At 42.5% G+C, this 26,524-nt stretch overlaps 1 protein-coding gene across 7 annotated transcripts in view; it reads right to left on the minus strand.

Moving 5' to 3' along the window:
- ANO1 (anoctamin 1) overlaps positions 1-26,524 on the minus strand; it is an 84,062-nt gene that overhangs the window by 10,094 nt on the left and 47,444 nt on the right. For 4 of the 7 annotated variants that reach the window (XM_054827663.1, XM_054827669.1, XM_054827667.1 and 1 more), the window contains exons 7-22: positions 25,550-25,601; positions 22,806-22,871; positions 22,252-22,307; positions 20,672-20,713; positions 16,755-16,819; positions 16,047-16,181; positions 14,544-14,704; positions 10,663-10,745; positions 8,828-8,839; positions 7,912-7,983; positions 4,703-4,777; positions 3,182-3,383; positions 2,347-2,458; positions 1,671-1,728; positions 1,461-1,561; positions 872-1,017 (exon numbers count right to left, since the gene is read on the minus strand). In XM_054827663.1, coding sequence (XP_054683638.1) covers positions 872-1,017; positions 1,461-1,561; positions 1,671-1,728; positions 2,347-2,458; positions 3,182-3,383; positions 4,703-4,777; positions 7,912-7,983; positions 8,828-8,839; positions 10,663-10,745; positions 14,544-14,704; positions 16,047-16,181; positions 16,755-16,819; positions 20,672-20,713; positions 22,252-22,307; positions 22,806-22,871; positions 25,550-25,601 — 1,438 coding nt within the window. The remainder of the gene's footprint in view (positions 1-871; positions 1,018-1,460; positions 1,562-1,670; positions 1,729-2,346; positions 2,459-3,181; positions 3,384-4,702; positions 4,778-7,911; positions 7,984-8,827; positions 8,840-10,662; positions 10,746-14,543; positions 14,705-16,046; positions 16,182-16,754; positions 16,820-20,671; positions 20,714-22,251; positions 22,308-22,805; positions 22,872-25,549; positions 25,602-26,524) is intronic. The other 3 variants (XM_054827665.1, XM_054827664.1, XM_054827666.1) reach the window with 3 other exon arrangements.

Genomic DNA, 26,524 nt, shown 5'->3' on the forward strand with positions numbered 1-26,524 from the left:
AACTGACGGCATGACCTTGTAGTTTGTACCACTCAATTTCAATCGTTCGACTACGCCGCGCATCAAGGTCATCAGATATTCTAATTTGCTTCTGCATTTACTGGGCATGCCAGTTTTTGGTATTAGCATACGTCATTATCCTTTACCACTATTTTTGCTGAGTTATTCCTTAAAATACTAAATAAAGTTGCTCTTTTAAGACGGATCCTCCAGGAATGCCTGATTCTGTAGCAAACAGCATTATGTCAAACAGTTCTCAGCCTTTCCAAGATTGAAAATAGGAAAAGAAATGTAGTTGTACAGCCACAGCAATGTAGAGCCGATACCCGGTGCTTAAACTCCTTATCACTCACTCAACATAACACATTACTTGAGAAAAAAAAAATATATGTGATCTGTCAAGTACAACCTGGTCTACAGGCACACACCACTCTCAGAAGATTTAGTGCAGATTTCAGAAAACAGAAACAATCTGGTGTGAGAATACGCAATGGAAATTGTCAAATCTGAATTAAGTAACTTACATCCAATGTGGGGTGTACCTGATGATAAAACACGCCTCACAATCCCAAGTTTATGCCACTGAATCATTTGCATTTGAAACTTGACAGTGGCATGTGCCACGGCTTCAATGAAAATATTTAAGATATAATGCGAAAGTAAGGGCTCAGGAACAGCAGAGAGCACAGTTCATCCCTGAAGCAGCCAGTGGTTGGCTGAAATATGCTCCAGCCCCAGACTATACACTTGAATAATTAAATTATGCCTCATCTCCGCTGTCCACCGAATCTACAGTTCGAAAACCTCAGCTCTCCCTCCCAGTTAGTCAGAATAATTGTGGTTTAAGATGCCTTCTTGCCACCTCACTCACTCATTTCCATGTATTCAGGGGTAAGTCCAGCGAAAGGCTCCAGGTTGTAGTCCACTTCGTAACGCTGCTTTTTTTTCATGTGCTCTTCATGGTCTAAAGAACGCCGACGCTTTAATTTCATGTATCGTATAAATTTCTTCATTTTTCTGGGGGAAATGAAAATGTTAGCGTGCCATTCTGGTCAGAGTGCCCATTTCTCAGTTATTTTACATTAACAGACCCAATAAGGTCCATACCTATTTTCATAAAAACTGCGCAAGAGTCGCAATACTCTATCAGTATCAGGGATCAGCACATATAGGTACTGAACCCTGCTTTAATTGAATCGCGCGTTCAGTGTTACGTCTCCTGCTAACTAGCAGGAAAGCAATAGATTTTCTAACACTTTTCAAAGACGTCTGCATTGCTGGATGCAGTTCCAGTGAGGATGCAGGTATTTATTTGCAATACAGCAGACACAGGTTTACTGCAAAAATCTTGTAGGTAGCCTACGAGTTACGTACACGTCGAGGGGCAGCAGGTATAGTGTTATCGCACACACCGCAAAACGTGTTAAACCCCCCGCCCCCAAACAAAAGTCGCTACTTACGGGATGCCAATCTCAAATAAATTGTTCTGAATCAGCTGCTTGCCCAACATGATAATACTGAGCTGGATACACAACTCCATTAGGCAACCGCCTGGAGCACACTAGGGTGGGCAGAGGAAAGGTCAGTCAGAAGATCTGCCGCGTCCCTGGGGCAGGGGCAGACGGTGCTCCCACCCGAGGCGCTCACAGACAGGGTGAAAATGCAATTACCTCTTCCATTCGGAAAGAATGGAAAATGTAGACGTAGTCTCCTGGACGTCCAACAAATCTAGGGCACAACGGTTAGAATTATAAACTTCATATGTATTTTATACTTTTTAAACTTGATCCCTAAAGTCATTTATATCAAACTCTACGCCTTTGTGTGGGACCACCTAATGTTTCATCCTGAAAAAGTGAATAATTATCTTGGTTTGGTTTTAAAGAGTAAGTCCCGTTGATTAAACAATGCGGTAAAACTGCCAAGTCTTGTGCCCTACAATATTATGGGCGCATCCTGTCAGAAATTCCCTAAGGTAATCCTCATTTCTGTTGCGTTAGCCAGATCGTGCCACATGGAGTATTTATCGTAGCCTTGCGCTTCCATGCTGGTTGCAAGGAGAGAGCTGGTTTCTATGACGTAAAGAGCAGTAAATAGACAACGGCAAATAGCCTGACGGGGGATTGCGTCTGAACGTACAAAGTTATCTTAACAAAACGGCTGTAACAAATTTGAAACAGCGCAGTAAGGTCCCTGCTTTATCCCACGAGGCTGCAGAGGTTTTGGGTCAATACTGAGGAGTTTTTAAATCAGATTTACTTTATCGTCCACCTATGGCCTTAGTTCAGCTACAGGTGTCTCGTAAGCAACGAGCTGAAACCCTGAACAGCCTTTTGCGTTACTCACCGGCCTTTGAAGAAAGCAACGTAGAAAATGGGTGTGTAGGCATTGACAAATTTCAGCAGGAAAGCCTTAAAAATCAGTCGCTCTTCAAAATTCTTGTCGGTTTTTGGCACCTCTGGAACCAATGTGACATGGATAAGAAACGTTAAGGAATTATCCCACCTGGAACATCTCAAGATCTTCTAAATGTGGACTTTGGAAAACATCAGCCATCTTTTAAACAAAGAGGCATATATTTATAGCAGTATAAATATATTAAAGCAATACGGCCTCACTGAGGTCAGTGGTCAATCTGCTGAGGATCCCACCATTCAGATGTGTTACAACAGTCATTCCAATTTCATTCCACATCTGGCTGACCTCCATGACAATCATTTGCAGATGGACGAGAACTTATCTGAAAAGATTGCTGGACCTTTTGTCACTGATGCTTTTTTGGAAATGAGGCAAAAATTTTTGTTCTACCGTTTTTTTGCACTCAACAATTTTGCATTTCTCAAGATGTCTTATGCCAGCTAAAAAAATGGCAGAAAATGAAAAGAGTAATTGCGTGGTATAGAAAAGTGAAGCTCAGGATTAGGTATAAGAATTTCTGCTGTAACCCCGTCACCCATAACTGGATTAATGATTAGCATTCCCACTGCTAGAAGAAAAACTTTTAAAATAAAGCCAAATCCACGTGCGCTTTGATATTTGTAAGTACCTGGTTAGAATTTTAGCCACACATTTGAATTTCCTGGGTTTGCTCACCACTTTGAAGTTAATCACGAAAGCCAGCCAATTGGGTCCTCTCGTTTAAAATTGCCCTAGCAAACATCAGTTAAGGATTTAAACCTACCGATCTGAGTTAGCCACCTTGCGATGCAGCTGTATACTTCATCCAGGATGATGATGACGACCAAATTGATAATGACTGCGGTGGCAGTGACGGTGACCCTAACGCTTGACCGGCCCGAGGGAGTGGAACTGATTGCCAGCGCCGCTGCAGTCGAGATCCTGTATATGATGACTCCGAACACTATAGCGAAGGTCAGCCCAACCTGCAAGCAGGAATAGCACAGCCTCTTATGAAAGATTTAACTATAAATACTTCGCTCGGGACTTAGAAACGACGTTAAAAATGAGATCTCTGGGCCACATCCCAAGTGCACCCAATTATGCACGAAGGCGCCCAATCGCTTTGACGAACCGTGGGAAAAGATCCTCTTTTGCTAGTAATTTGATCATCACATGAAAAAATTGATATAATGGTGCCACTATCACTTGCAAAAGGCATTTTTTAAAGGCACCCAAATGTAAACTACTGTTCAAAATATCAGTGGGCTCCCTTTCAGCCCTAACGGCAGCAGCATATATACGTGGCATTTGCTTCATTATAAAAGGAAGCCAGGGTTGAAGCGGAGAGGAGTATTTCAGCTTAAGTCTCCACACGAGCCTTCAGATATCCTACTCAGGCTCGCTATGCTGTCATAATCCCAAACTGAAATTAAATCCGATTAAATCGATGCACTTCGATGTAATGTAAATGTGCACAAAATCTTACTCAATTTTTCACGGCGTAAATAGAGGAGTAATTTTAAAACGTGATTTTTATAAGGTGCTGATTCTTCAGCTGAGATTAGATTTACTGCATTTCCATTCTCTGAAAACACAAATATTTAAAAAAAAAAAAAGCCACCCCAAACCAGAATCCCTATCCCAAAAAACCCCCAAATGAACTGAGTTAGTCTGACGTATTCTACCTTTGGAAAGGGCTTAAGCTTGTTTATCCATCTGCCAATCTGTTCCATGTCTTGAATTATTATTATTTCCTTCAAAATTTATTTTAAATGCTGATGCTTTATCAGCAAATGGAGAAAGGCTGTTCTCATCATTATTTTACCTTTTTCTTGAATTAAGTGCTCTGTTTGCAATTCTCCTGTTAGATGATATATAACCACAAGTTTGACTGATTGATTGAAAATCCTTGCAATCAGGATTGCAACTGGCCACATCATTTCTTTCAAAAAAAGTCTGGTATAAAAATGAGGCCGTTCTCTGCTTCCCTGACTCTATCTACCTTTTAAGTTTCATCCTATCAATGGTGGTGGAAATTTCCATTTCCATGCCCTCATTTTTCCCCTACCCTAGTTAGGGTATTTCTTTACTGGAAAGAGACAGCAAAGTAGAAATTCAAGCTCTTGAAAAGATTTTAGGTTGTAAAACAATACAAAGCTTGAGTTTTTCCACTGGGAAAAAGCCATTGTGAACCACACCAACCTGATCAAGCCCGTCACGGTTTCACTAACATTTTCATCACTTCTGTTCTATTACAATGTCTCGGTAACATAAATTTCAGGTTTTGCCGGGTGATGCTTACCATGAAGATAATGCCAACAAAATTGGTTAAATAGGCTGGAAAACGATCCTTCCATGTCAGCTTTTCTTTGTCTGTCTAATGTTTGGGGAGAAAAAAAAGATACATTTACTAAAGATGGAGCGTGCGATTTTGCACGTGACAAAAACAGGGAGGGGGGAAAGTCTAGCAAATACACAACCAGTTAGAAGATGCAAAGACACAGTGTTTACAGCTACAATTCCACACAGGCAAATTGTTTACTCTGTATCTAGGCTCAAATTGGTCAAGCGCCTGCACTGTGAGTATAAATAAACCCGATTTTTCTGTATACTTTTTGAAGGAAAGATGCAAATAGGTTGTCATAAAGCACGAAAGTAAGATCTCTCTTACTGTTAAATATTTTCTTTTGCTTTCCCTAGAAAAATTCTCCTTCTCCCTTCTCCCTCCCCAGTGAATATTTGCAGCTTTGCGGTTGCACCAGTGGTTCCAGTGAAATACCGAGTAAGTATGCTACTCGGTAACTCCAAGACGAACACACAGTCGACAGGGAAGATCTTGTTTTGGCATGTGATAAGACTTGAAATTCCTTCAGTATGAGTGATTTTTAGCTACCTGACTATCCACGTGGTATTCGACGGACCACGCCGATAGGAGGTAAGATACGTATGTGTAATAACTCTTTATAGGATACCCTAAATCCAGTCAACCAGCCACTGCCTGAATTTGGCTATGAAAATTTCATTTAGAACAGTACTGCTCATCTAGAGTCCTTCATCAACTTCGATGCCGGGAATTGTTTCTAAACACCAGAAAATAAACAACAAAAGGAACATGACGGATGATGACGCACACTTTATAACGAACATAAAAATATTACTCAAATTCTGTTTTTATTACATGCACGTTGTCTCAGGGAAGCGCAAGCAACTCTTTCAAGGCATGGCCCATGCTCCACTGCAAAACGCAACGTCAGTCCGGGGAGGGCAATCTCCGATTAGCCATGCAGTGCCATTCCCAACGCATAGAAACAGCGTCCCAGAGAAGAAACAAGGGTCGGAGGGGGAAGAAACCCAGAACTGAACGTGAATATTAAACAAAGGTTCAACAGCCAAAACCAAATTGATTTGTGTCTTCCATAATTACTCATAATTTGAGTTTCTTCATAAGTTTGAATAAAAAGAACCAATTTCACCCCAGCCATGACTGTCTTAACTCTTTGTCTCCATTTGTTTGCTGTCTCTTCTGGAAAATACCGATGCTTCTGATGGCGGTCAAAGGAAACAAAAAAAGGATCGGGCAATATAGCATTACAAAGCACCGCTAAATTAATCTATATGCTCTCTACCGACCTAGTGTACATAGCAGTTTAGCCACAAGTGAATGCTCTATTAGTTTGCTTAAGGCTTTGTGTCTCAGCTTCAGACTAACAAAACACAACAACAGCAAAAGACAAACCTTTGCCCCAAATCCTGGGGTAGATCAAGCAATTCTGCAAAGGATATTCCCTTTTCAGTTTAGGATTGTGCCCCTCTTTTTCCTTTACGATGTATAAAGAATGTCCAAAAAAGTTTTTCCCTTTTTTTTTTTTTTTTTTAATTGGACTTCTCTTGAAAAAATATGGGCAATTTCTGGTTTAGTTTTAGGTGTTTTTTTCTTTAAGAAGATTTCCAAGTTGTCTTACAACTGTTGAATTTGAACTTTAACACTATAGATCCCAATGAAAGATAATTACCGAGTCTTTCAGAAAAAACTCCTTTTCTCACGTTTCCCAAATTAGTAACATCCAAATTGAACACAGCCCAAAAAGTTATAAATAGTCTGGTTACAAAAAAAAAAAAAAAAAAAAAATCCTCTCTTAATTGCTCAGCTTTCATACTCCGATATTTAGAGGCCACCGTTCATTAATTGTCTGATGACCCCACAGTCTTCCACCTTTAAGATCTGAATCCCTAATATACCCACAAGTACAGCGAGTGACGGGTTTTTAGCAGAATACAACGAAGTCTGTATTCCAAGACTGTTTATCCAGCTGGTAAGACGGCAGTAACCCCAATTCTTTTTCTTCTGCGTGGGATTTTAAAGCAGTGCTGCGAGTGAGGTATTGCACGTGATGCTGAACTGCTTACGCGCTGCATCCTATAGATTAACGGGAAGGTGCCACCGTCGGCTTTGTAGCATCTTTTAAGAGGGACCCAACGGTACTCAAGTATATGCACGTGGCAAAATCGGACACATGCGGTTTAATGCCAGTCCAATCTACGTACGCTGTCTCTTGAATAATTAATGTTAACGTGGTTATTGCCGTTGTATTTTCATAGAGTTTTCATAAAATTCCAATTTAGGGCATGGTTCCACGCTACTGTGCCACTGGCAACAGATACGAAAGAGGAATTTCTGCCGACAGATTTTGTTTACGCCGGAGCATTTACTTCCCTGCTTAAAAATACGGTCGTACAAACAGCCGGATTATCGCAGTTGGGGGGAAATAACCTCTGGCAGGGTGGAAATCAGCACGCGGGGGAGAAAAGGAGCTTTTTCAAATCGGCGTGCTGCTGACAGACAGTCACGGGGAAGGAATTAGAGCCTCTGGTGAAAGGGCGGGGAGGCTGCTCGGAGGGATTGCACCGTCCGTCGGCGAGATGCACGTGCCGCGGGGATGACGGGCAGCGCCTTTTTCCCGGTGATGGAAAGAGCAAGTTAAAGCAGAAGTGAGCGCTACCTTACTCAGTGGAATAAAATGGAAGTTACGTTTTTAAAAGGCAGCAAGGTATTATCAAAGCTGGAATTTGGCAGGGAAATTGGTGTTAGTACTCTTCATTAATGCTCTGGTAATATGTCTGTGAACAAAAAAAGTCTAGCAAGACAGAGGACCTCTCCTGAGAGGCTTTGGGTACCTGTAGTAGCACAGAGTCAGAAGTTTTGTTACAGTTTTCTCAACCTTGATTCGGAAGCTTAATGGGAGCGCCCCTTCGCTCAGCCTCAATTAGCTTCCCTAAGCCACACTCCTGTACCTAATTATTAGACATTTCTAGACTTAATGAGGTCTTGTGCACTGCCATAGCCCAAGTATCCCACGTATGCTAGGACCAAAGACATCTGGAATTTAAACCCCATGTGCAGTGGCTTTATTTTTTAATCTATTTCTTAGTCTTGGGTCAGTGCCTGCTGTAACAACCTTCTTTTTAGAAGTTTTTTTTAGTAAGTGAAACAAATGGGTATTTTTACCATACCTCTTTATGTTTGTGTTCTTTTCTCAGCGATTTTTCTAAAACTTTAGCTTCATATTCTGCTCTTGGATGATCCTGTGAAATAAGTCATATTTAATAAAAAGCAAAGTTATTTATTTTCTGTATTTCCTACATATGAACTATTTGCAGGTCGATTTCCTGATAATTTCCCTGTTTTCTCACTGAATTGTAATTTACTCGGCATGTCATTCATGTCAACTGATAGTTGGCTGGAATTAAAAAAAAAAGTTAAATCCCCTATCATTCGCAGTTCTACAGCAGCGAGTGCAGAATGCTCTGCACTCGCTATCAGCCAGCCACATGCAACGCTGGGTGGATGAAATGTAATACGTAAGAGCAGCCAGCACGACCTGCAGACAGCGCGGTTCGTACCGTGTGGCATTGTGCTCGGATTTTAATTACCTATCTTTTTGATAAACATTAGATTTTGCATGTCATTAACGGTTCAATTCAGCGATCCTCAGCTCGCGAGGGAAACAGTTATCTGCTGTCAGTATGCAAAATACTTGGCTTTGGGATCCCAGAAAATTGTCAGTCGGGGTCTTCCTCTAATTCTGTCGTGGCCAGCATCCACCGATTACCCGAGTGCATTGAAGGAGAGGGTGTAGGAGACAGCCAAAAGATTCAGAAAGATTCACGGATTCAGAATTCACGGTAATGACGCACTCACGAAAGATTCAGAAATCACAGTTATGCATCGGATGGGAAACAGAACGGAGTTGAAAAAAGTCTGAACGAGTGGAGAGGGGGAGGGTGTAAAGGCAAAGCAATCAGTGGAGGATCTAAAGAAAATCTGATGCTTGAAAAAAGAAGAGGTGGAGATCAAAAGATGGCATTCATCAGTAGACACGTAATAAAAAAGGTAGGAGCAATTAAAAAAAAAAAAAGTTTTCCAAACCTTGACTGCCTCCTTCAGGAAACCAGAAAAAAAATACAAAAAACAAGAAAAAACAAAACAAAAATTTGATTACTGAACTGTTGCAGATCATATTGGATATATATTTTTTAAATTACATGAAACAAACATAGGTACAGCGGGTGGCTAGACACTACCAGAGAAAACCAGTCTACTCATGTTCTACAACACTTACTAACATGACTGTAAGTACTGTATGGACTTGGTGTCCCTAAAAACACCAGAAGATGAGACACTTTGGGGTTTAGTATATCACCTGAAACCCCGATTCTTCAACATGATACTAGCTTACGTTTCACCCGAATCAGAAATGGGAGGGGATTAAATTCCAAACCCACGACTCTATTATCTAGCACCGGCCACACAAAACAAAGAATAAAATATTCTTTATTAACAGCTGCTGTTTTAGCTGTGTAAGAGCTCTGAACTCAGACATGAAGGGGACAGACATCGGAAAGATACAGTTAATCCTTTCTACTTTCATGTATGCTAACAACAAGTTACCAAAAATAAAAGAGCAGTACAGTATCCAGGAAATAAATCCCTATATTCTCTCCCCGTAAAATAGGTACGGGCTAGCAAAGCGCACGGCGTAGGGGCTGCTGGCACAGCGCGCCTAAATATATTGTGGAGGAGATAAACGTATTAAGAGGAGGTAATTCAAGCAGAAAGATTTTGGGGGTGAGGGGAACAATAACTGTGCCGGGCTCATCAAACTGCCTAGTGTTAAACCCAGGTTTTTGTCTCACGTGAGCAATATTTGCTGCGTATCTATTTAGAACATCTAGAGATACCACAAGGGCGGTCATGCTGCTTTTAATCATAACAACAGCAAAACAAAACAAAACAAAACAAAAAAAAAGCCGGCCGGCCAGCAAACAAAGCGACGAACGCCTGTACAACCCGCGGGTCCCAGCTCGGATCCGGCAGCGGGGTTTTCGGAGCACGGCTCGTCGCCTACGATGGGAAAAGGGAAGGGACCCGCGCGCCTCTGCCGCCTCCGAACCGGTGCGGGCCAGGGCTGCCGGGGCTGGGACTGTGTTATCATCTATCCAGGAAGGTGTTCTCCCTTTTCGTAAAGCGACAAAATGAAAAACAAAAAGGTGGGATACAGCTTCTCAGCTGGCTGAGGATTTTCTCTCTTTTCCTTCTAAAACTTCATTGATTTTAAGATGTTTTTTCATAAAGATTTGGCCCTTTTCCCCCTTCATGCTATTCGGCACGTTTAGTATAAACCTGGCTAGGGATATTTGGGGTTTTTTAGCAAATGAAAAACAAAAAAAAATATACACCTCCACATTTGTGTCCCTCCCATTGCCCCAAGCCCACATGTCTGGCAATATTTTCTTAGGTATTTTCCAAGTCAGGGCTTGATCCTCCATCGTTAAATTTAACAGGATTTTTTCAGTGCTTTTTTACAGTGCTGTAACTTTATCACCTTCGCTACATTCGTTTGTGATTTACAGCAGCGGGAGATGAATGAGGTCCTCGGTTGTTAGCACCCTGCCATCAGCCCAGGAGTAAGGTCTGAGCTGTATGTTCCATGCCTACGCTGCTAGGTGTGACCCGACTACACGCTTTAAAAAACCCCTACATTTTGTGGCTATACAATTATGTTTCTATGGCAACAAGACATACTAGTCATACCCTTGCTATAAAAAACCTCAAATAGTTCATGTAAAGGATTTTTCCTTTCTTCTAAATGACTGAACCGCCCCAAGAGCGGCTCCCCGTGACGCAACGTCTACGGGCTCGGGGCAAGGGGCTATCGGCAACACCGCAGGGAAAGTCAAAGAGTCAGAACTGCAGGGACCAACCTCCTCCTCTTCAAACCCAGTCAGGTCCCACCTGTAGTTGAGACGCATCTGTTTTCTCTTCCAGTGTTCCATAAAGGTGGCAGCTGAAAAAAAAAAAAAACCAAACCAGTTTAACAATTATTTTGATATTTTACCAAAAAAAAAAAAAACCCCAAAAAACCCAACCAAAATAAAACCCCAAAGCATCAGCCTCTGGGATTTGCCTTAAGAGGCGTGCTGGCCACGCTCCGCATCGCCTGACGGATGCCGCCCGGCTCTCGCCTCCAAAAAGTCTCAGCAGGTGCAATATCACAGCGTACACCCGGCCAGGGTAACTTCATTTTTGTTACTCTCTTATTCAACAGTAACGTCTACCTGGGAAATACTGATTAACAGTGCGAGGAGCCAACCTTTTTATCTAGGCAAGCTAAAAGAAAGGGCGTTTATTACAGCCACGGCTTCATGTAGACAGATGCTACAATTTTTTTTAAGGGGTGTAAGGAAGTCAGACACCCAAATTTATTTAAATATTTGCATGTGTGACTAATGATATTGTTGGTCTTCATCTGCATATAATTCCATCCGTAAGTCCAAACAAACCTGTATTTTATCTATACCAAATATGACAGATTTAACCAGCCTTGTACTGATGGGATAGTTATTCCCTCAAAGATATCAAGATAAAGCATTTTTATATTGCTATAATTACATCCATATAGTGGTCCTAATAGTATGGGTAGCTCTAGTGATCACACTCAAACCCAAATACCCGCGCCAGCGAGAAAGCTGCAGGTGGGCAGGCTGTTACAGAAGAAGCCTTTAAGGGCTTTTCTCATTAGAAACCCTGCCGTTTTCTTTGTGACGGAGAAGACTTACAGAAAAGAAACCTCATTAAAGCAATTCTTGAGTCCCAACAAACGATCCTGGTCTATATCAGTCTATCTGTCTCTGAGACCGAGCGAGTTCTCAGAGGACATATTTAGATGCTGGGAATACACCAGTGCTGTATAATAAATAAGTGATTATGAAAGAGGCAAGTCTACCAAGAAATGGTGTTCCCAGGGGAGTTTCCCGCAGTGAGTATTAACAGATGTGCTCAGAAACATTCATTTCCAGAAAAAAACGGAGGCAGGGAGAGGGTGAGGAAGTTGAATAGAGAGGAAAGGACACCCTGCTGACTGGAACCAGGCTGCGGTCACGACATTCATTCGCCTTCCAAGTAAAACGCTCACGTGCAAAACTTACAACTAAGCCCTTTTACAAGCCACAGGCTTCCTGTAAATCGGGATGGCCACAGCTGTATCTTAAGAGGGTCTGTGTCACGCTCCTGGCATTGCTTCCCCTCTCCTCGCCGCCGGCAGTTCTCGTGCCGGGGTCTGCAGCTTCCACGTACAGCGAGAGATACGGAAAATGAACGAGATGTCGTCTCTTAGTGCTACTAGAAAAATCTCTCCGTGGCGCTGACTTACAACAACGCAAAATGGAAAGACTGCGTCTGAAACACAGCCAGCTCATTGCAAAAGCCCTCGGCGAACGTGCCAGGTAGCGATGCACCGCCGCTTTGCCAAGCGCATCTGCATTTTCATATTTCATCTGGGCCCACAAACATAAGCTGGGCTTAAAAATTAGAAAAAGCTCACTGTCCAGATGCTCTTATCTGGATTCTCTGAGGTTTTTAATGTCGTTTAATACCAAACGGCACTGGGGCGCAGTCCATGTTTAATGCTGACCTTCTGACCAGTGCTATAGTTGTTGTAACGCTCGTGCGAGTGGAGTTCCCCGGGGTGTTACAATACCACAATATTGCTCACAATAATACCCCTGAACTTGGGCTAATTTTCTTGCTATGCTCAGGATGCCCTGCGTCACCGGACAAGGTTACTTGGGTCTCCTCTGCCTCAGCTCTTCAACCGTACACAAACCTAAAAAACTTCCCATTACACGCAGAGGTGTTCACAAATGGCACTGGAGAGTGTATGCATGCCTACATTTGGAGAAAGCCAATTTTTGTTGATTTTCCTTAAATAATAAAGTGCTCGTTTAATTTTTTTTTTAAAATCGTTTAGACAAATCCTTTAGAAATGAAATTTGCAATAATGCAAATTCAAAACTATGTAGAAAAAGTTCTAATTTTCTCAATTAAAAAAGACCTTTTTGAAACAACATTTATTTTATATGCTGTTGTACCACAGTAACGTTTTATGTTGACCCCAAAGAACTTGAGGAATTTCACATCCCACTCCAAAACTCTCTCAGATATTAAGCCTGACTCAGTAGAGAACACAGAAGCTGGCTTCTGTCAACCTGCCTTACTTTGCCCAAGAATGTAGAAAATGGATGGAGGGACCCATAGCTGTTTGCTAAGGAATGGGAGGCAAACAGAGTTACTTTTTGGGCAACAGAGCATTGTGTGCCAAGATCCACGCGGGGTTCAAAATAATGGTAAATGCGGGAGACCAAAACCGATCCTTGACTCGCCACGTGAGAGCATCAGGCTATTTAAAGTCTCTGACGCCGCATCCTGCTTTGGGGTATGTGACGTTTCTCCCTATATGCTACGGGGTGAGATGATCTGCAAAACAGTGATCCCTTCCCTCTGCTGCGAAGCTGGTCGAGTTCTACCTCCCCCCCACTTCCCAGCTTTCCCTCCAAACCTGCAGTGCTCCCGACTCCCCACTGCTCCCAAAATTCCTCTGCAGGACCGTCCTTATCCTATGGTACTTGATAATGAGCTCTTCGCTTTGCCTCTAAAACATAGTCATCTCAAATGGAGACCTTGGTCAAGAAGGCACTGCTGTAAATTGAAGTACGTCAGATTGCACTGAAATCAGTTCAGATGAACGTTAATGGAAAAGCGGTTCCCCACACACTAGCACAAATGAAAACGTGGGCTATGGTTTTAGGATTAGATGTAATCCAAACCAGGTTATTTGCTAACTCGCAGCAAGGCGTACAGGAGGGGCAAACGTCATCTCGTGCAGCTCTCACTGAGGCCGGGACTACATGGCTATCAAACTTCAAAGCTGGGGGGAATAACGCACGTTCCCCTGCTCTCCGTACAGGGCTCGGTTACAAACATGGGGTTTGGAGCCCATCAGCTCCCTTTTATCTGTACAGGCCCTCTTGGCCCGCAGCGAGGAGGATGGGAGGCTCCTCTCCTTCAGCACCCATGCCTGGTGCTCGGGTGCCCGAGCAAGGAGGTCCCCATCCCTCCTCCAGCAGGGAGGAGAAAAGCCCTCGATAACCATTCCTGAAGACACTCTCACAAAGATTTCACGAGAGGGTTAATATATTTAACCAAGTTCTACACACGTGCCAAGAAAGGTTAAGTGATGTGCTCAAAGTACAGGAGCCGTCAGCATCAGAAAAAATACCTATAACCCCACCGCTCCCGCTTCATGGCCTACACGCATGATGTCTGCCTGCTGATAAACTTAATTGCATCTCGGAGCACACTCAAGAATCAATCTTGGTTTGTCCTGAGACGCTAAAGGCCATTACACTTCCCTGCAGACCCCTCCTTGCGCCCCCAGAGTACATTAATACATTTCTTCTGTAATGTTCTAAAGTGGAAGCTGGCTCTGCAAATAGATTAGTGTGGTTTTTTGGCAAGCTATGCAATCCCATTAATGAAATTTTGACATACCACACAGCAGTTTTATGACAGATGCTTAACAATTTCATTTGATATTCATCTTGAGCAACTTTTTGAATTTTAGCCTTCAGTCCAGAATATAAATTTGGGGGTGACAGTTTCATGGGAATTAAAAAAAAAAAAAGAAAAGAAAAGTTCTTTATATAATTAACTGCCTGAGTATAAATGCACTGCTTTATCTCTTCTGTTTCTTCCTGTTGTATTTTAAATAATTAAAAACTTCACATGAAGGCATATATCTTCTTACCCCAGAGAGCCATGAAGACCGAGAAGAAGACAGTTGCAGGGTTATCGAACAGATGACTTGCGCGAGCAGTCGCACAAGCGGAGCTCATCTTCCAGTAGCTGCACGTTCTGTCACATAAGGGACACATGGTGATATTGTTTCTCTGGTCACACATTTCCATACTGCAACGAAGCAACAAGATAAGGAAAAAACAGGGTCAGTACGGCTCCATCTTCCATGCACCAATGATCTTTTCTCTGGTCTGCAGGACCATCGGATACTACCCTCGCAGTGCTTCCCAGCTCTTGCCCCCGCCAGCACCTCTGACCGTACCCTACGCCATCGTAGGGGCTGAAACCCTCACGCGAGGCTGCTGTCTCCCTCCATCCCCAGCCCTACTTCTATTCCAGGGCATAAGAGATAGCATCACGAGAGGCATTAAGGCTCTATGCTTTTTACTATAGGATCTTACAGTAAAAAAAAAAAAAAAAAATTAAAAATAAAATTTAAAAATCATTCTTGTTTTGAAATGACTACAGCAATAGATAAGGTACAAGGGAAGTGCTGAGTATCAAGAGACTGGAGTTCAACCAATTTATCTTCTACGCGCTCCATCTGTGAAATAGCAACAGTGACACTCAAACTTTTGACTTTCTTCAACTTTTGGAAGCAGTACAAAGCAATCTTCACGAACAAAAAAAAGAAAAATAATCTATTTTTCGATATCCGTTATCTGCTTTGTTATTCAGTGCTCACGCTTGTACAAACTATATAATTTTCATCTATAGCTGATGATGCATGCAGGGTCAATAATGCAAAATCATAGGGCTTTAAAAATATTATAATACAAAAATTATTAAAAAATTAAAAATAGTAGGACTTCAAGATTTTGTAATCTGACCACAATTGCTTATTTTAGGCATGTATATTCTTGATTCATCTTTATGTCACACAATGCCCTCCTCAGCACTTGACGATGGGAAGCACTAAAACCTATCATTAGCAGTATTTTGTTGGTTTGTTTTAACATAATGATCTGAGTTAGGGAAAAAAAAAACAAAACCTGAGCAACCAGCCAAGAATTAATTTTAGTACTTCAATGCAAACTCCACAAGTAATATTAACAATAAATGCTAACGATTTAAAGACGTGCTGCAGTTCTGCTGCTCGCTCTCAGCCTTTGGTACCGCTCCATCACTTACTGGAAGCAAAAATCAGTGGGACTGCAAGCTCTCCCATCCGTGCGGAGGTGGCTTCATTTTAAGCACAGCTTCCAAAAGACGAAGCGTGCGGGGTGTGAGAGCGGTGGGAGCACACCGTACCCCGGCCAGCACCAGTTGGCAGATGGACCTCGGGAAGCCGCGGCCAGCAAACACGGGTTGGGGTGTCGGGCTGCGGGTGGCACAGGGCGAGCACTAGAAACAGGGAGCCACAGTTTCAGCTGTGCTCGCCCTAGGTATTAGTGAGAAAACTTGGAGTTTCTAGCGGCCTCCAATAATAATCTATTTATTTATTTGTTTTTACCTTGGTATATTCTCATCCACAGTTGCGCAGCCATAGAGGAAAACGATAATCCCTACGATTGAAGCTGGAATAAGCATTTGTGTATAAACTCCCAGCCAGGCAAAATATAGCCCAATCTTCTCTCCAAAGTATTTTCTGAAATACATTAAAAAAAAGAAATGAGAGAGAGAAATGTTTCCTATTTCTTAAAATATAACATGGCTAAAATTACAAATCTCAGCTGGATTAAGCATGGAGAAAGTAAGATCTGATGACCTGTGGGAATTTTTTTCTTCTCAGAGCACTCTCTTTCTCATGATGCTTGGAGTTAATCCAGAGATACAGGCACCATGAAAGCAAGTCAGTCCAATTAGTAATTTTTTCCCCCGTGTTTCTGCTGTATAAATTGGTATCTTTGGATCTTCTGTGAGCTAATCCTCTTAAAAAAGCACCTAGCTTTCTCCAGAGACTCTCAGCTCTCACCACGACCAAACAAAATTCATTAAAAATACGTCCCCTGCAAGCTTTCACACTAGGTGGGATACATCAGCGTGTTTCTAAACCCACCAAAAACTCCTTTCCCCCCCGCCCCAGTGAACTACCCATTCTCCAGAGTCCCCCAGGGTGGCACCGAGGGCAGCGTCCACGCAGGGACGCTGTCACAAGCATCACTGTGCACAGCTTCAGCGCTGCCCTGTGGAAACACGACATTAGGGGCTGACGTCTTACCTCACCAGGTCAATTGGCTGATATTTGTAAAAGACTCCATAGCTCGCCCACTCCTCACACAGGAGCTGTAAAACAGAAAGGCAAGGCGAAAGCTAAAGCATCGCGTACACGAGTGTTTTCTCACAGAATCACAGAATAGTTTGGGTTGGAAGGGACCCTAAAGCCCATCCAGTTCCAACCCCTGCCATGGGCAGGGACACCCTCCACTAGCCCAGGTTGCCCAAAGCCCCATCCAACCTGGCCTTGAACACTGCCAGGGAGCCAGGGGCAGCCACAGCTTCTCTGGGCAACCTGTGCCAGGGCCTCAGCACCCTCACAGGGAAGAATCTCTTCCTAACATCTAATCTAACTCTCCCCTCCTGCAGCTTAAAGCCATTACCCCTTGGCCTGTCACTACATGCCCTTGTAAAAAGCTCTCCTTTGGTCCCAGCAAACTGCAGAGCTCACGTGGTGGATCCAGTCTCACCACTTTGTGGTTTCAACCCATATTCTGCCAAAACACACAGTTTGCATTAAGTATTAAAAGCAAATTTGATGATTAGGCATGCTATAATACAGTGATGAATTCTAGTACATTAAAAGGCTCTTCAGCAACGGGACTGATGGATAACTATAGCAGGGATGGAGAGAGTAGTCCCGATTTTATGATCCGTACGAGGTACCTAGCAGAACGGATGTGAAAGATGAATATGCTTTGCGTTAGAAGACAGAAAAAACTAGAATAAACTGGTTTGTTTTCACTACACTAATATTCAGGATCCATCAGGAGCAGCTGTGCAAAGGTGCCTTGAAGGCTGCATTTAAGAGTTTTTCAGCTTTCCACTAAAAGAACACAGTGATTTCCACTCATCCTTTTGGTTAGGATATGGGCCAAGGAAAGCAATGATCACCATTAGTAATTTATAAAATTGAATCCCTCACAAAAATAGGTTCCTCTGAGACCTTCAGCTTATCCTTTACTTCATAAAATATATTAATAGCACTTCTCAGATCTGTGGTGTTTTGTTTTTTTTTTTTTTCCTTAATTCAGCTAACAGAGAGAACAAGAAATCAGTGTGTGCACAAAAAAATACCGGAGAAGATGAAGGGTGCTCACTGGTCACCCAGGCATCACCTCCTTGTGGGACAAGGGGAAGAGAAGCTTTCCATCTGCTTGTGAAGTCAGGTCTCCCTTTATTGCTTCCCTCCCTGCTTCAACCCAGTGACATCAACTTGGTAGCAGGATGTTCCTGGACCAGCTACTGATATTTCAAGGAGATGCTTTGATGATCACTTCTGTTTGCATTAATTCATCTGGTAACATCATCTTTTTCCTTTTTTCCTCTTTTACTGCTCTCTCAAATGCAATAGCATGAACCGACTACTGCTGAAGTATTTATTTTCATCAAACACTGGGTAAAAAAGAAAAAAACCCAAAAAGGCAGAAAATTTCAGAGCTTGGTTACCCAAACCCTCACCAGCGGGTGAGGGCTGCACAACCAGCGCAGCCGTGGAAGAAACCGCAACGGGCAACCGAGACCTAAACCAGTTATCATCACAGGGAGGGCAACATTATTAATCTTGTTCGTAGAAGAACAGACCAAACAGGATGTTATTGCTTAAATCTGTAGGTTATTTTATCATGGGAACCGTGACGTGTGTCAGCCTCCTCCACTTCTCCAGTGAAGCGCGGCAAAGCGAGGCAGGGCAGACTAGCAGCCCCGCTGCCGCCCGTACCCGTTGTTCCTACTGCTCGCGTTGTATCACAGGGAAGTCACACAGGGAACAGCGTTTCTAGAGCAGTTCTGCAATTCTCTCGCCAAGTCCTTAACACAAACTTTCCAAGCTGAACTGCTGTACTTCTCGTGCGAACGGTTCAAGTCATTAAAAAAAAAATACAGCTTCTTTGCTTTTACGGAAATATGACGTCAAAAATGTAAGTGGACTGTGGATTTTCCCCTCTGCAACCCAAAATCATGAATCTTTATATTAGTTTCCTTACAATAGTAAGAGCAGAAACTGAAACCTAAAGGCAGGCCTGTATTAAACAGCGACATTCTTGCAAGTTTTTTTTTTTATTCTGCTTTAGGTTTCTATCAACCACATTTCCAAAAGTTTAAGGCCAGCTGCTTATGTCTGGGAAACAATTAATGACCCGGGACACCTCAACATCCATGTGCACTAAGACCCTTCCTTTTATACTTTTTTTACTTAATTTTTACAAGCTAAGCTTGTGCTAGAAATTAGATTCCCTTTCTGTGATCTAAGCTGGTCAGGGATATCAAAATACTAAGCTAAGGAGATTTTTGCATCCGTGCCATGTTTCAGTTTTGTACAGCGCTTCAAATTTGCGGTTAAAGTACAAATGAATTATCTCATTTATCCTGGCATTTATCAGCCTGATATTCAAAGCACAGCTTCAAAGACATCATTAGAGGAGATCAGGGCACTAGCCCTAAATATTTACTTCATTTCTATGCCTCAAATCTCTAATTTTGTTATTAAAAAAGGCACAAGCCTGGCCTAGCAATGGATTAGATTAAAGAAAGCTTCAAGAAACCAGAAGAGACATGCCAAAACACACCAAAAGATTATTTGAGGGAACTGGAAGGCAAAAGCCAAGGTAAACATTTCCAAACACAGAGTGAACTTACAAAATGAGTGAATTTGCAAGGTTTGAAAAGTTAGTAATAAAGATGATAATCCAGATGCTTTGAGAAAACATGGACTTTCATCCTATTTTTGGTTGAGCAATGCGTTGCTTAATAACGACACGACAGGTTAGTGGTATTTTTAACACAAATCAATAAAGGGAGAAAGTAACAGTCGCTGTCTTTTGATGAGCCATTTGCACCTCGAGGCCCATCAGATCTTTAATTTAGGGTACCTATTTTTATGTGACTAACTTGGAGGGCTTTAGATCTGCTTTTTCTACGACATGACCTGAGCCCATGCTGGTCCACAGCATTTCTTTGGAGACGAGACCACGAAACAAACCGGAAAGGCAAAATTTCAAGGCTGAAAGCCCCACTTACACGGCACCCAAATTTAGTAGCTCCTCCTGAGAGAACTGATTGTAACCTCTCTACTTCAGTTTTTGCCTGATACATGGAAAAGAAGCCTATCTTCTGCAGAGAAGTGTGATCCGGAGTATGTACTAATTGCGCTCTGACTTTACGAAATCAACATTTCTGCAAAGGGTGAAAAATTTGCTTTTCCTTATGAAAATTATTTCCTTAGAATAATTCCTACTTGCTCTACTACAACGAACAAATGTCTTTCGGTATAGAGGCAATAAAAACATAATTTAAACCACAGACTTACATGAAAAGTGATGCAATGCATCAAGTATACATCCACAGGGCAGTTTCGGGCTGAACAGCGCACATTAAAGCTTTGCTGAGAATGCCTCGTTTGTGAGAAATATTCAATCCGTAACTTTCCCAATAACTCTCATGCTTACGTTTTCAACTGTTTCCCTCCTACCTCCCCCCAAATCTGATCCTCACGCTCCAGATAAGCAGCACGTTAATTCAGCAGAGGTTGCAGTGCTGGGACCGGAGCTCGCCGTGGAGCGAGGCAGGATTTATGTCAGATACAGATACCAGAATATGACTGAGCAAATCGTCATCAGAGCTGGCCTGAAACTACATCAGCTGAGCTTTAGGAGGAGTTATATGTAAATGCTGTCAATACTTTTACCAACGTGGCAAGAAATGTATCGTTATCGAGCTGGGGAATTTATACATATCCATACTGCATTCCACATTCAGGCAAATTTAAACACTGGAGAGTACTACTGTGCTTCTGCTGCTTGGCATTTAGCGCCTTCTTGCAGTATGTTCTGTGAAATCTTGGCAAACGTCCAGATTCCAACAGGTGACTCTTCAGGCTGGGACACTTGGGAATATATTAAACCCCCCTTTACATCAACTTACTTTTCTGTCGTTAGGTTCAATGTTTTCACCTTCATAGTCACCCTTTAAAAAAAGAAAATCTGCGTCATTCAGTGAGTCGCGCCCAGAGCTGCTATGCATCTTGCATACCCATGTATCCCGCTCACTTAATGCATCAAAACCAGAAAAAGCAATCTGTAAAATAATGCTGTATTTTAAGAGTTCATTTGTCATAGCACACTTTGTCTTCTGTCGTCAGGCACATTAAGGAAGAGTAATAATGTCTGTCACTGGGGAAAAAGGAATGAATAAGTGATAAAGGTGGCCTAAAAATGTCAAGGGAAAGGATGCGGTATTGCCACGGTATTTGGGGTTCAGCTCAGTCCACTTGAAAGAGAAGAGACCAGCTGGAAGAGCTGATCCCTATCCAGACTCTCCAAACACTCAGGGCTGATTAGATTTGAAGTTTTCATTTGGAGCTATTTTTAAATACGATAAAGGAGTAAACTAAGACAATAAATAACTTATATACAAGACTATCAGTAGCTGTCTAAAGACGTAAGACAAGAACATGCAAAGAAGTTTATTTAACCTTTCTGGATTTCTAAGCAATATTGCTGTAGTTTAAGAGTGCCTGACGTGTACGATAAACATCAGGCAGAGAAAAAGGCTGTGCTGGTCTCAGTTACACCGAGATAAAACGCTCGTGGTCCCGTGTACAACCAGTGCGAGTGAGGGGAGCAGAAAACTAGGAAGACACACTTCATCTTCACATCCCAGACCGGAAAAGCAGCACCAGGCTCGACAGCCCTTGTACGCTCACACAGCCAGCACATCATGAGCAGCAAGACCGCCACGTCCCCTTGACATCTGTCAAGCCTTCCTGTAAGGGTCTAGAGCATGTGATTGTCAGTTCTAGTCGTACCTTGAACCTCTAAGTAAAAACGTCATCAGCGTTCAACCGCTGTGCACCTCTGGCAGGACGGGGATCCCCAGCTCGGGTACGAGTGCCACCAAAATTCCCTACCCCTCTCTAATCCTCTCCACGAACACTATAGTTGAACACACTCTTGACATCTTACTGAACTGCTCAAGAGATTTCATCGTAAGAAGGTCTGCAGTCACATCCAGTCCCACGAAATCTGTCGCTTCAAATTCTTGCTTATGGTTTTTCCTCCAATGGCAACCTACCGCATGGACAGACAGCTACTGACATCTCCGTACCTGCCAGGGGGATGCCAGGGAGATGTGGATGAGGGAACTAGCCACTTGGTGCTCCAGGAATAAATAGGTTTCCTAGCACTGATGCCAGGGACCTCGGGCGCAGAAGGTCAGAAAAATAACAGAGGCATTTCGTTTGACAAGCCACCAAAACAATTCTCCTAATGTTACGTTCAAACATCCCTTCTGATCACCCAAGGTAGAACAGAGGCGGGGAATTCATTAAAAGTGAGTAGAACGATGGAAACAACCTGCAGAAGTTACTGCAGTCGTGATACAAGCAAGCACGAAGTCAATATCTGAAACGCTCGTGTTTGGGATGATGCCATTAATACGTAACACGTTAAGGATTGCTTGGTGTCAGAGAGTAGACGTGTAAAATATATTCCAAGATCACTTACATCATGCAGAGGATATGCAGCACTGTAAACTCCATTGGCAAGCAGACTGGTGATCCCTTGAAAAATAAAGACATAATAGTTATTTACAATTTTGAGGTTAGACAGTCTCACTCTATCATCCTTCCTGGAGATTTCCCTCCAAATAACAGTCATTTGGTCAGATAATGATTTTTCTGCCATCTCATTCCTTTCCATGTAGTTTCATTTTTAATCATATAGGTTATTAAACATGACTCATTTTATGAAATGGAAAACTGCAGAGAGCAAGAGGAAGTCATATATATTTGAGAATCAAGAATTAGAAGCCAATGACTTGAAATTAGTCATTAAAATAAATTACATTTTCTGAAAAGTCAGTTTGATTTAAGGGCAAGCCTGCAGATTTGAAAGTGTGTAGCAGAAGGCTCGATCACAAGAAGAATATGGCTGGAATTGATGGCATACGGGAACACGCATACGCACGCATCATCCACACAAAGTTTTGAATTCAGATTTCAGATTGATTAGAGAAATTGTAGGGAAAGCCTTTGCAAAGACCTTGGCGTAATACTTACCATATTTACCACATTTTCGTCTTTTATTTAAAAGGGTAGTTTCCTTCTTTCTTCCCTCTCCTTTCCCTGTTTACACATCCGTTTATTAGTGACATGCATGAGGCTGAAAGCAATTAATGCTTCATCTACAAAATGTATGCGGCACAATGGACTTTGAGGAGTCCTGCCTTCCCAGGTGTGGTACTGCTCCTTCACTTGGGGCGGGGCGGGAGGAGTTAACGTGTAAGTTTGGAGGAGCACAATGGCGAGGGTCTCTTGGACACTGCAGCTCGCTGCACCATTCCCAAAGGTCACTTGGCCGGACCTGGACCTTTGAGGGGTGTAGCACATTACTTCTCTAAAGTTCCTGCTGCAGCTGCTGGCATTAATATAGCTACTTCCAATTATGGAGTATTACCCACGTCTGAAAGGTGTTGTGTTATCCGTGAAGATACATTTGGGGATTCAACGAACCAGTCTTGGGTGCTGAATCAGAGCTAAGTCAAGTACTTGTCTTTGTGCAAGGCTAAGCTGATTAATGGGAGTAAAAAAAAAAAAATTAAAAATCTGGTCACTGGCATCATGGAAAATTTAAAAGGACTTAGAAAAAGAAAAGAAAAATGATGTGCTACAGTGTGCTCCGTGTTGCCCATCAGTTCATCGCTAACAAAAGAGCATGGGACTGGATTTGAAGGAACAGCGACTATGAACCAGGAAACAGATCACTGTAGGTTCACCGAGACATTTTTGATTGTTCTTGAAATGAGAATTTTTCAAGTTCATTAACATTTTTGAGATACTAATCACCTGCTGGAGAAACTGCTCCAGGAGTGCTCAGTATCCTGCAGTATCATTAATTTTCAAAGTCCTATTTAAGATTATACAGCACTACGAATTGTCTGCAAATGTTTCCACACTTCTGGCAGAAACAACTAGAGAGCAGATAAATGATTTTTCTAGGGCTGCGCGACCGACCGAAGAGCTACAATAGTACCCTTCTACATATCAGTATTTAACAATGAAGACAGATTCACATTTTCACAAATTTACAAAATAAATGACAAAGACTGTTCACTGGACAGCTGCCTTTTTCCTGCTGGGCAGGAGTGTTGCAGCGTTATCTGTGTTTGTTCAAATCTGTTTGCAACCTTTGCTGGGTTGTAACCCAGCATTCCAGCACTGGAACACAAAGGACCCGATTGAGTTATGCTGAGTATAGCCACGGACGGGCTGGTCAAATGACATTTTTATTAGGTATGCTGTGTGACCTTGTCAGTCTCTGGAAGAAGAACAATGCAGGAATCCTAACACTTTATTTTCCTTTAGCCTCTGCCCTACTCAACTAATCTCTAATGTGTTTACCATCTCTGGACCAAGGGGGAAAAAAAAAAAAAAGAAAAAAAAAAAGATATCAAGTGAGTAACCAACTCCAAGGCAAGAATTCAAACTGAGCTGTATGACCTTCCCCTTTCAAGAGTGCAAAGACGTAATTTGCAATGAAAATGATCCAGCACCAGACTCGAAAAGGGTCCTGAATGTCACAGATTAATTTGAATTTCCCATGCTAGAGGGAAACAGTACTTCTGTTAATACTGGCTGAACACCAAAGTTTAGTGTATATAAGAACTCAACAATTGTACATTGTATGTTGTTACTTCAACAGAAAAGTCAAAGCATGAAAATCAGTTCTGGCATAAATATTCTTCTATTATTTGATGTATTTCTAAGCAGCTGATGGGTCAATATTGAACAGAACTACCTGTAATTCAGGTTTCCATTGTTTTATTTAACTGCTTGTAGGCAAATAAATGCTATAACAGATTCCAACAATTACCAAACATTTTCTCCCATGTTCATGCAGTTTTCTGATACAAATTTGTTTCTGTTGGTTGTCTGTTAGGAAGCGTGAATATGATGAAATTCAGCCGTCCACTTTATATAATCTCGTTTACCATTAACTATTTGTTAACTTTGGTCCCACAGTCAAGTACATACCTATATCTCACAACACGTGTAAAATAAAGTATATAACAGCCGAACAGGAAAAGTTGCCAACAAATCTTTAAGGTGACCTGATTTGCAATTCATGTTTACAAGTATTATGAATTTAGTTCTTAGAGCACAAGCCCTAAGGCTGAAATCCTAAAAGTCCTGGCCATGGCAGTACAAGCTTCACACCCACTGACTTGCAACAACTGTTCTGAGGGCAGAGAAGGGGGCCAGCTCTCAGTCCATGCCTTAGTCCTTGGCCGTTCCACCAGGTTAATCTCAGTTCCACTTAGGACAGTGTTTTGGGCAGTCCACTGGTTAAGACCATTTCACTCAAGTCACTGAAAAGCCATCCCAAGATAAAAATGTGATTTTACTGCTTAAAAGGAATGGACCAATCCACAGACTTTCACTGCAGTTACTGAAATTCATGGTAATACCCTCGTCTGCTTCAGTGAGTGTAAAACTGAACCAACGCAGAGCACGGATTATCCACTGGGTTATATCACCATCCAGTCCTGCTGCAAAGGAGCTCACATTTGCAGGGGCTATACGCTCACTTACCATTTAATTTAGAGTCAAGTCTATAAATTCACATTTGAAAAAATTCCAAACAGCCACATTAATTAAATTAGATTTCCAAATAAAACAATTATATCCATATACATCAAATTAGAGAGCAGGGGAGAAAACTAAACTCTGCAGACAGCTACAACTTGCAATCATTTTCAATATCAAAACCAATATCGATCTTAAAGCTAAATAAAGTTCCTTACCCATGCTATATTTTGCTTTGGTACATGTCGTTCTTTTCAATATTTCATAAACCTATGGAAGCAAAATAAAAGAAAGGAAAGGGTTACTTCAGATACTGCCAGCGAAAAGCACGATCTTTTTTGTGTGCAGCTCAAATATTGGCAAAACCAAGATGTCGATGAAGTCATCACTCTCTATTAAAAGTCATGGTATTCAGGAGAGCAGGGCTTAAAGATTTCCATGCTGAGTTATCTGTACAAGACAGAAAGGCTTAACTAAATAGCCAGCTACCAAGAGAATTGACTGGGGGAAGCAGGGCTACATCTAACTACTCACATAACAGAAATGCTATTTTCGCTGATGTGTGGACATCGATCAAAGATCAGAACCCCTCTTCTACCCGGACTAGGCGGTTTTGCTAGGCCAGCTCTTCCCTCGCCGCCGCCGGCGCAAGCTGGCTTCAGCCCAAGGACTTCAGCAGAGCTTCGGGCCGTTTATCAGAAACTGGACTAACGCAGGCTGACCTTAAAGTTTCTGAGCTTGCATGACCTCAGTGGCAAACCAGACGTATTTATTTTATGATTTATGGCATTTATTGTCAAATAACCTTTGCGCACCTCGGCACGCCGCCCCAGCGGTTAAGCTTTCGGCCGCTCCCGTGCGGCGACGCTCTCAGGCAAGGCAAGCGCCCGGCCGGCACGAGGCTGTCAGGGAAGAGGGTGGCACGGGAAAACCTCAAGCAAAGGCACCTGCGGCCCGCTGCCTGGCCCGTCTGGGGACTCGCAGACCGGTTCCCTGGGGATGCTCGCTAATCCGCGTGCCAACTCGGCCGGCGCTTGCCCAGTTCACGGAGGGAAGCGAGCGAGGGCATAGGAGGCAAGCCCCACAGCTCATCTGCCTGACGTTGTTTTGTAACTCCTGTGAGATAAAGGGCTGTCACAGAGAGATTTCCAGTTATATAATGTTGTGGGTTGGTTTTTTGTTTTGTTTTGTTT

This window comes from Grus americana, chromosome 5 (genome assembly GCF_028858705.1).
Source record: "Grus americana isolate bGruAme1 chromosome 5, bGruAme1.mat, whole genome shotgun sequence".
Classification (NCBI taxonomy): Eukaryota; Metazoa; Chordata; class Aves; order Gruiformes; family Gruidae; genus Grus; species Grus americana.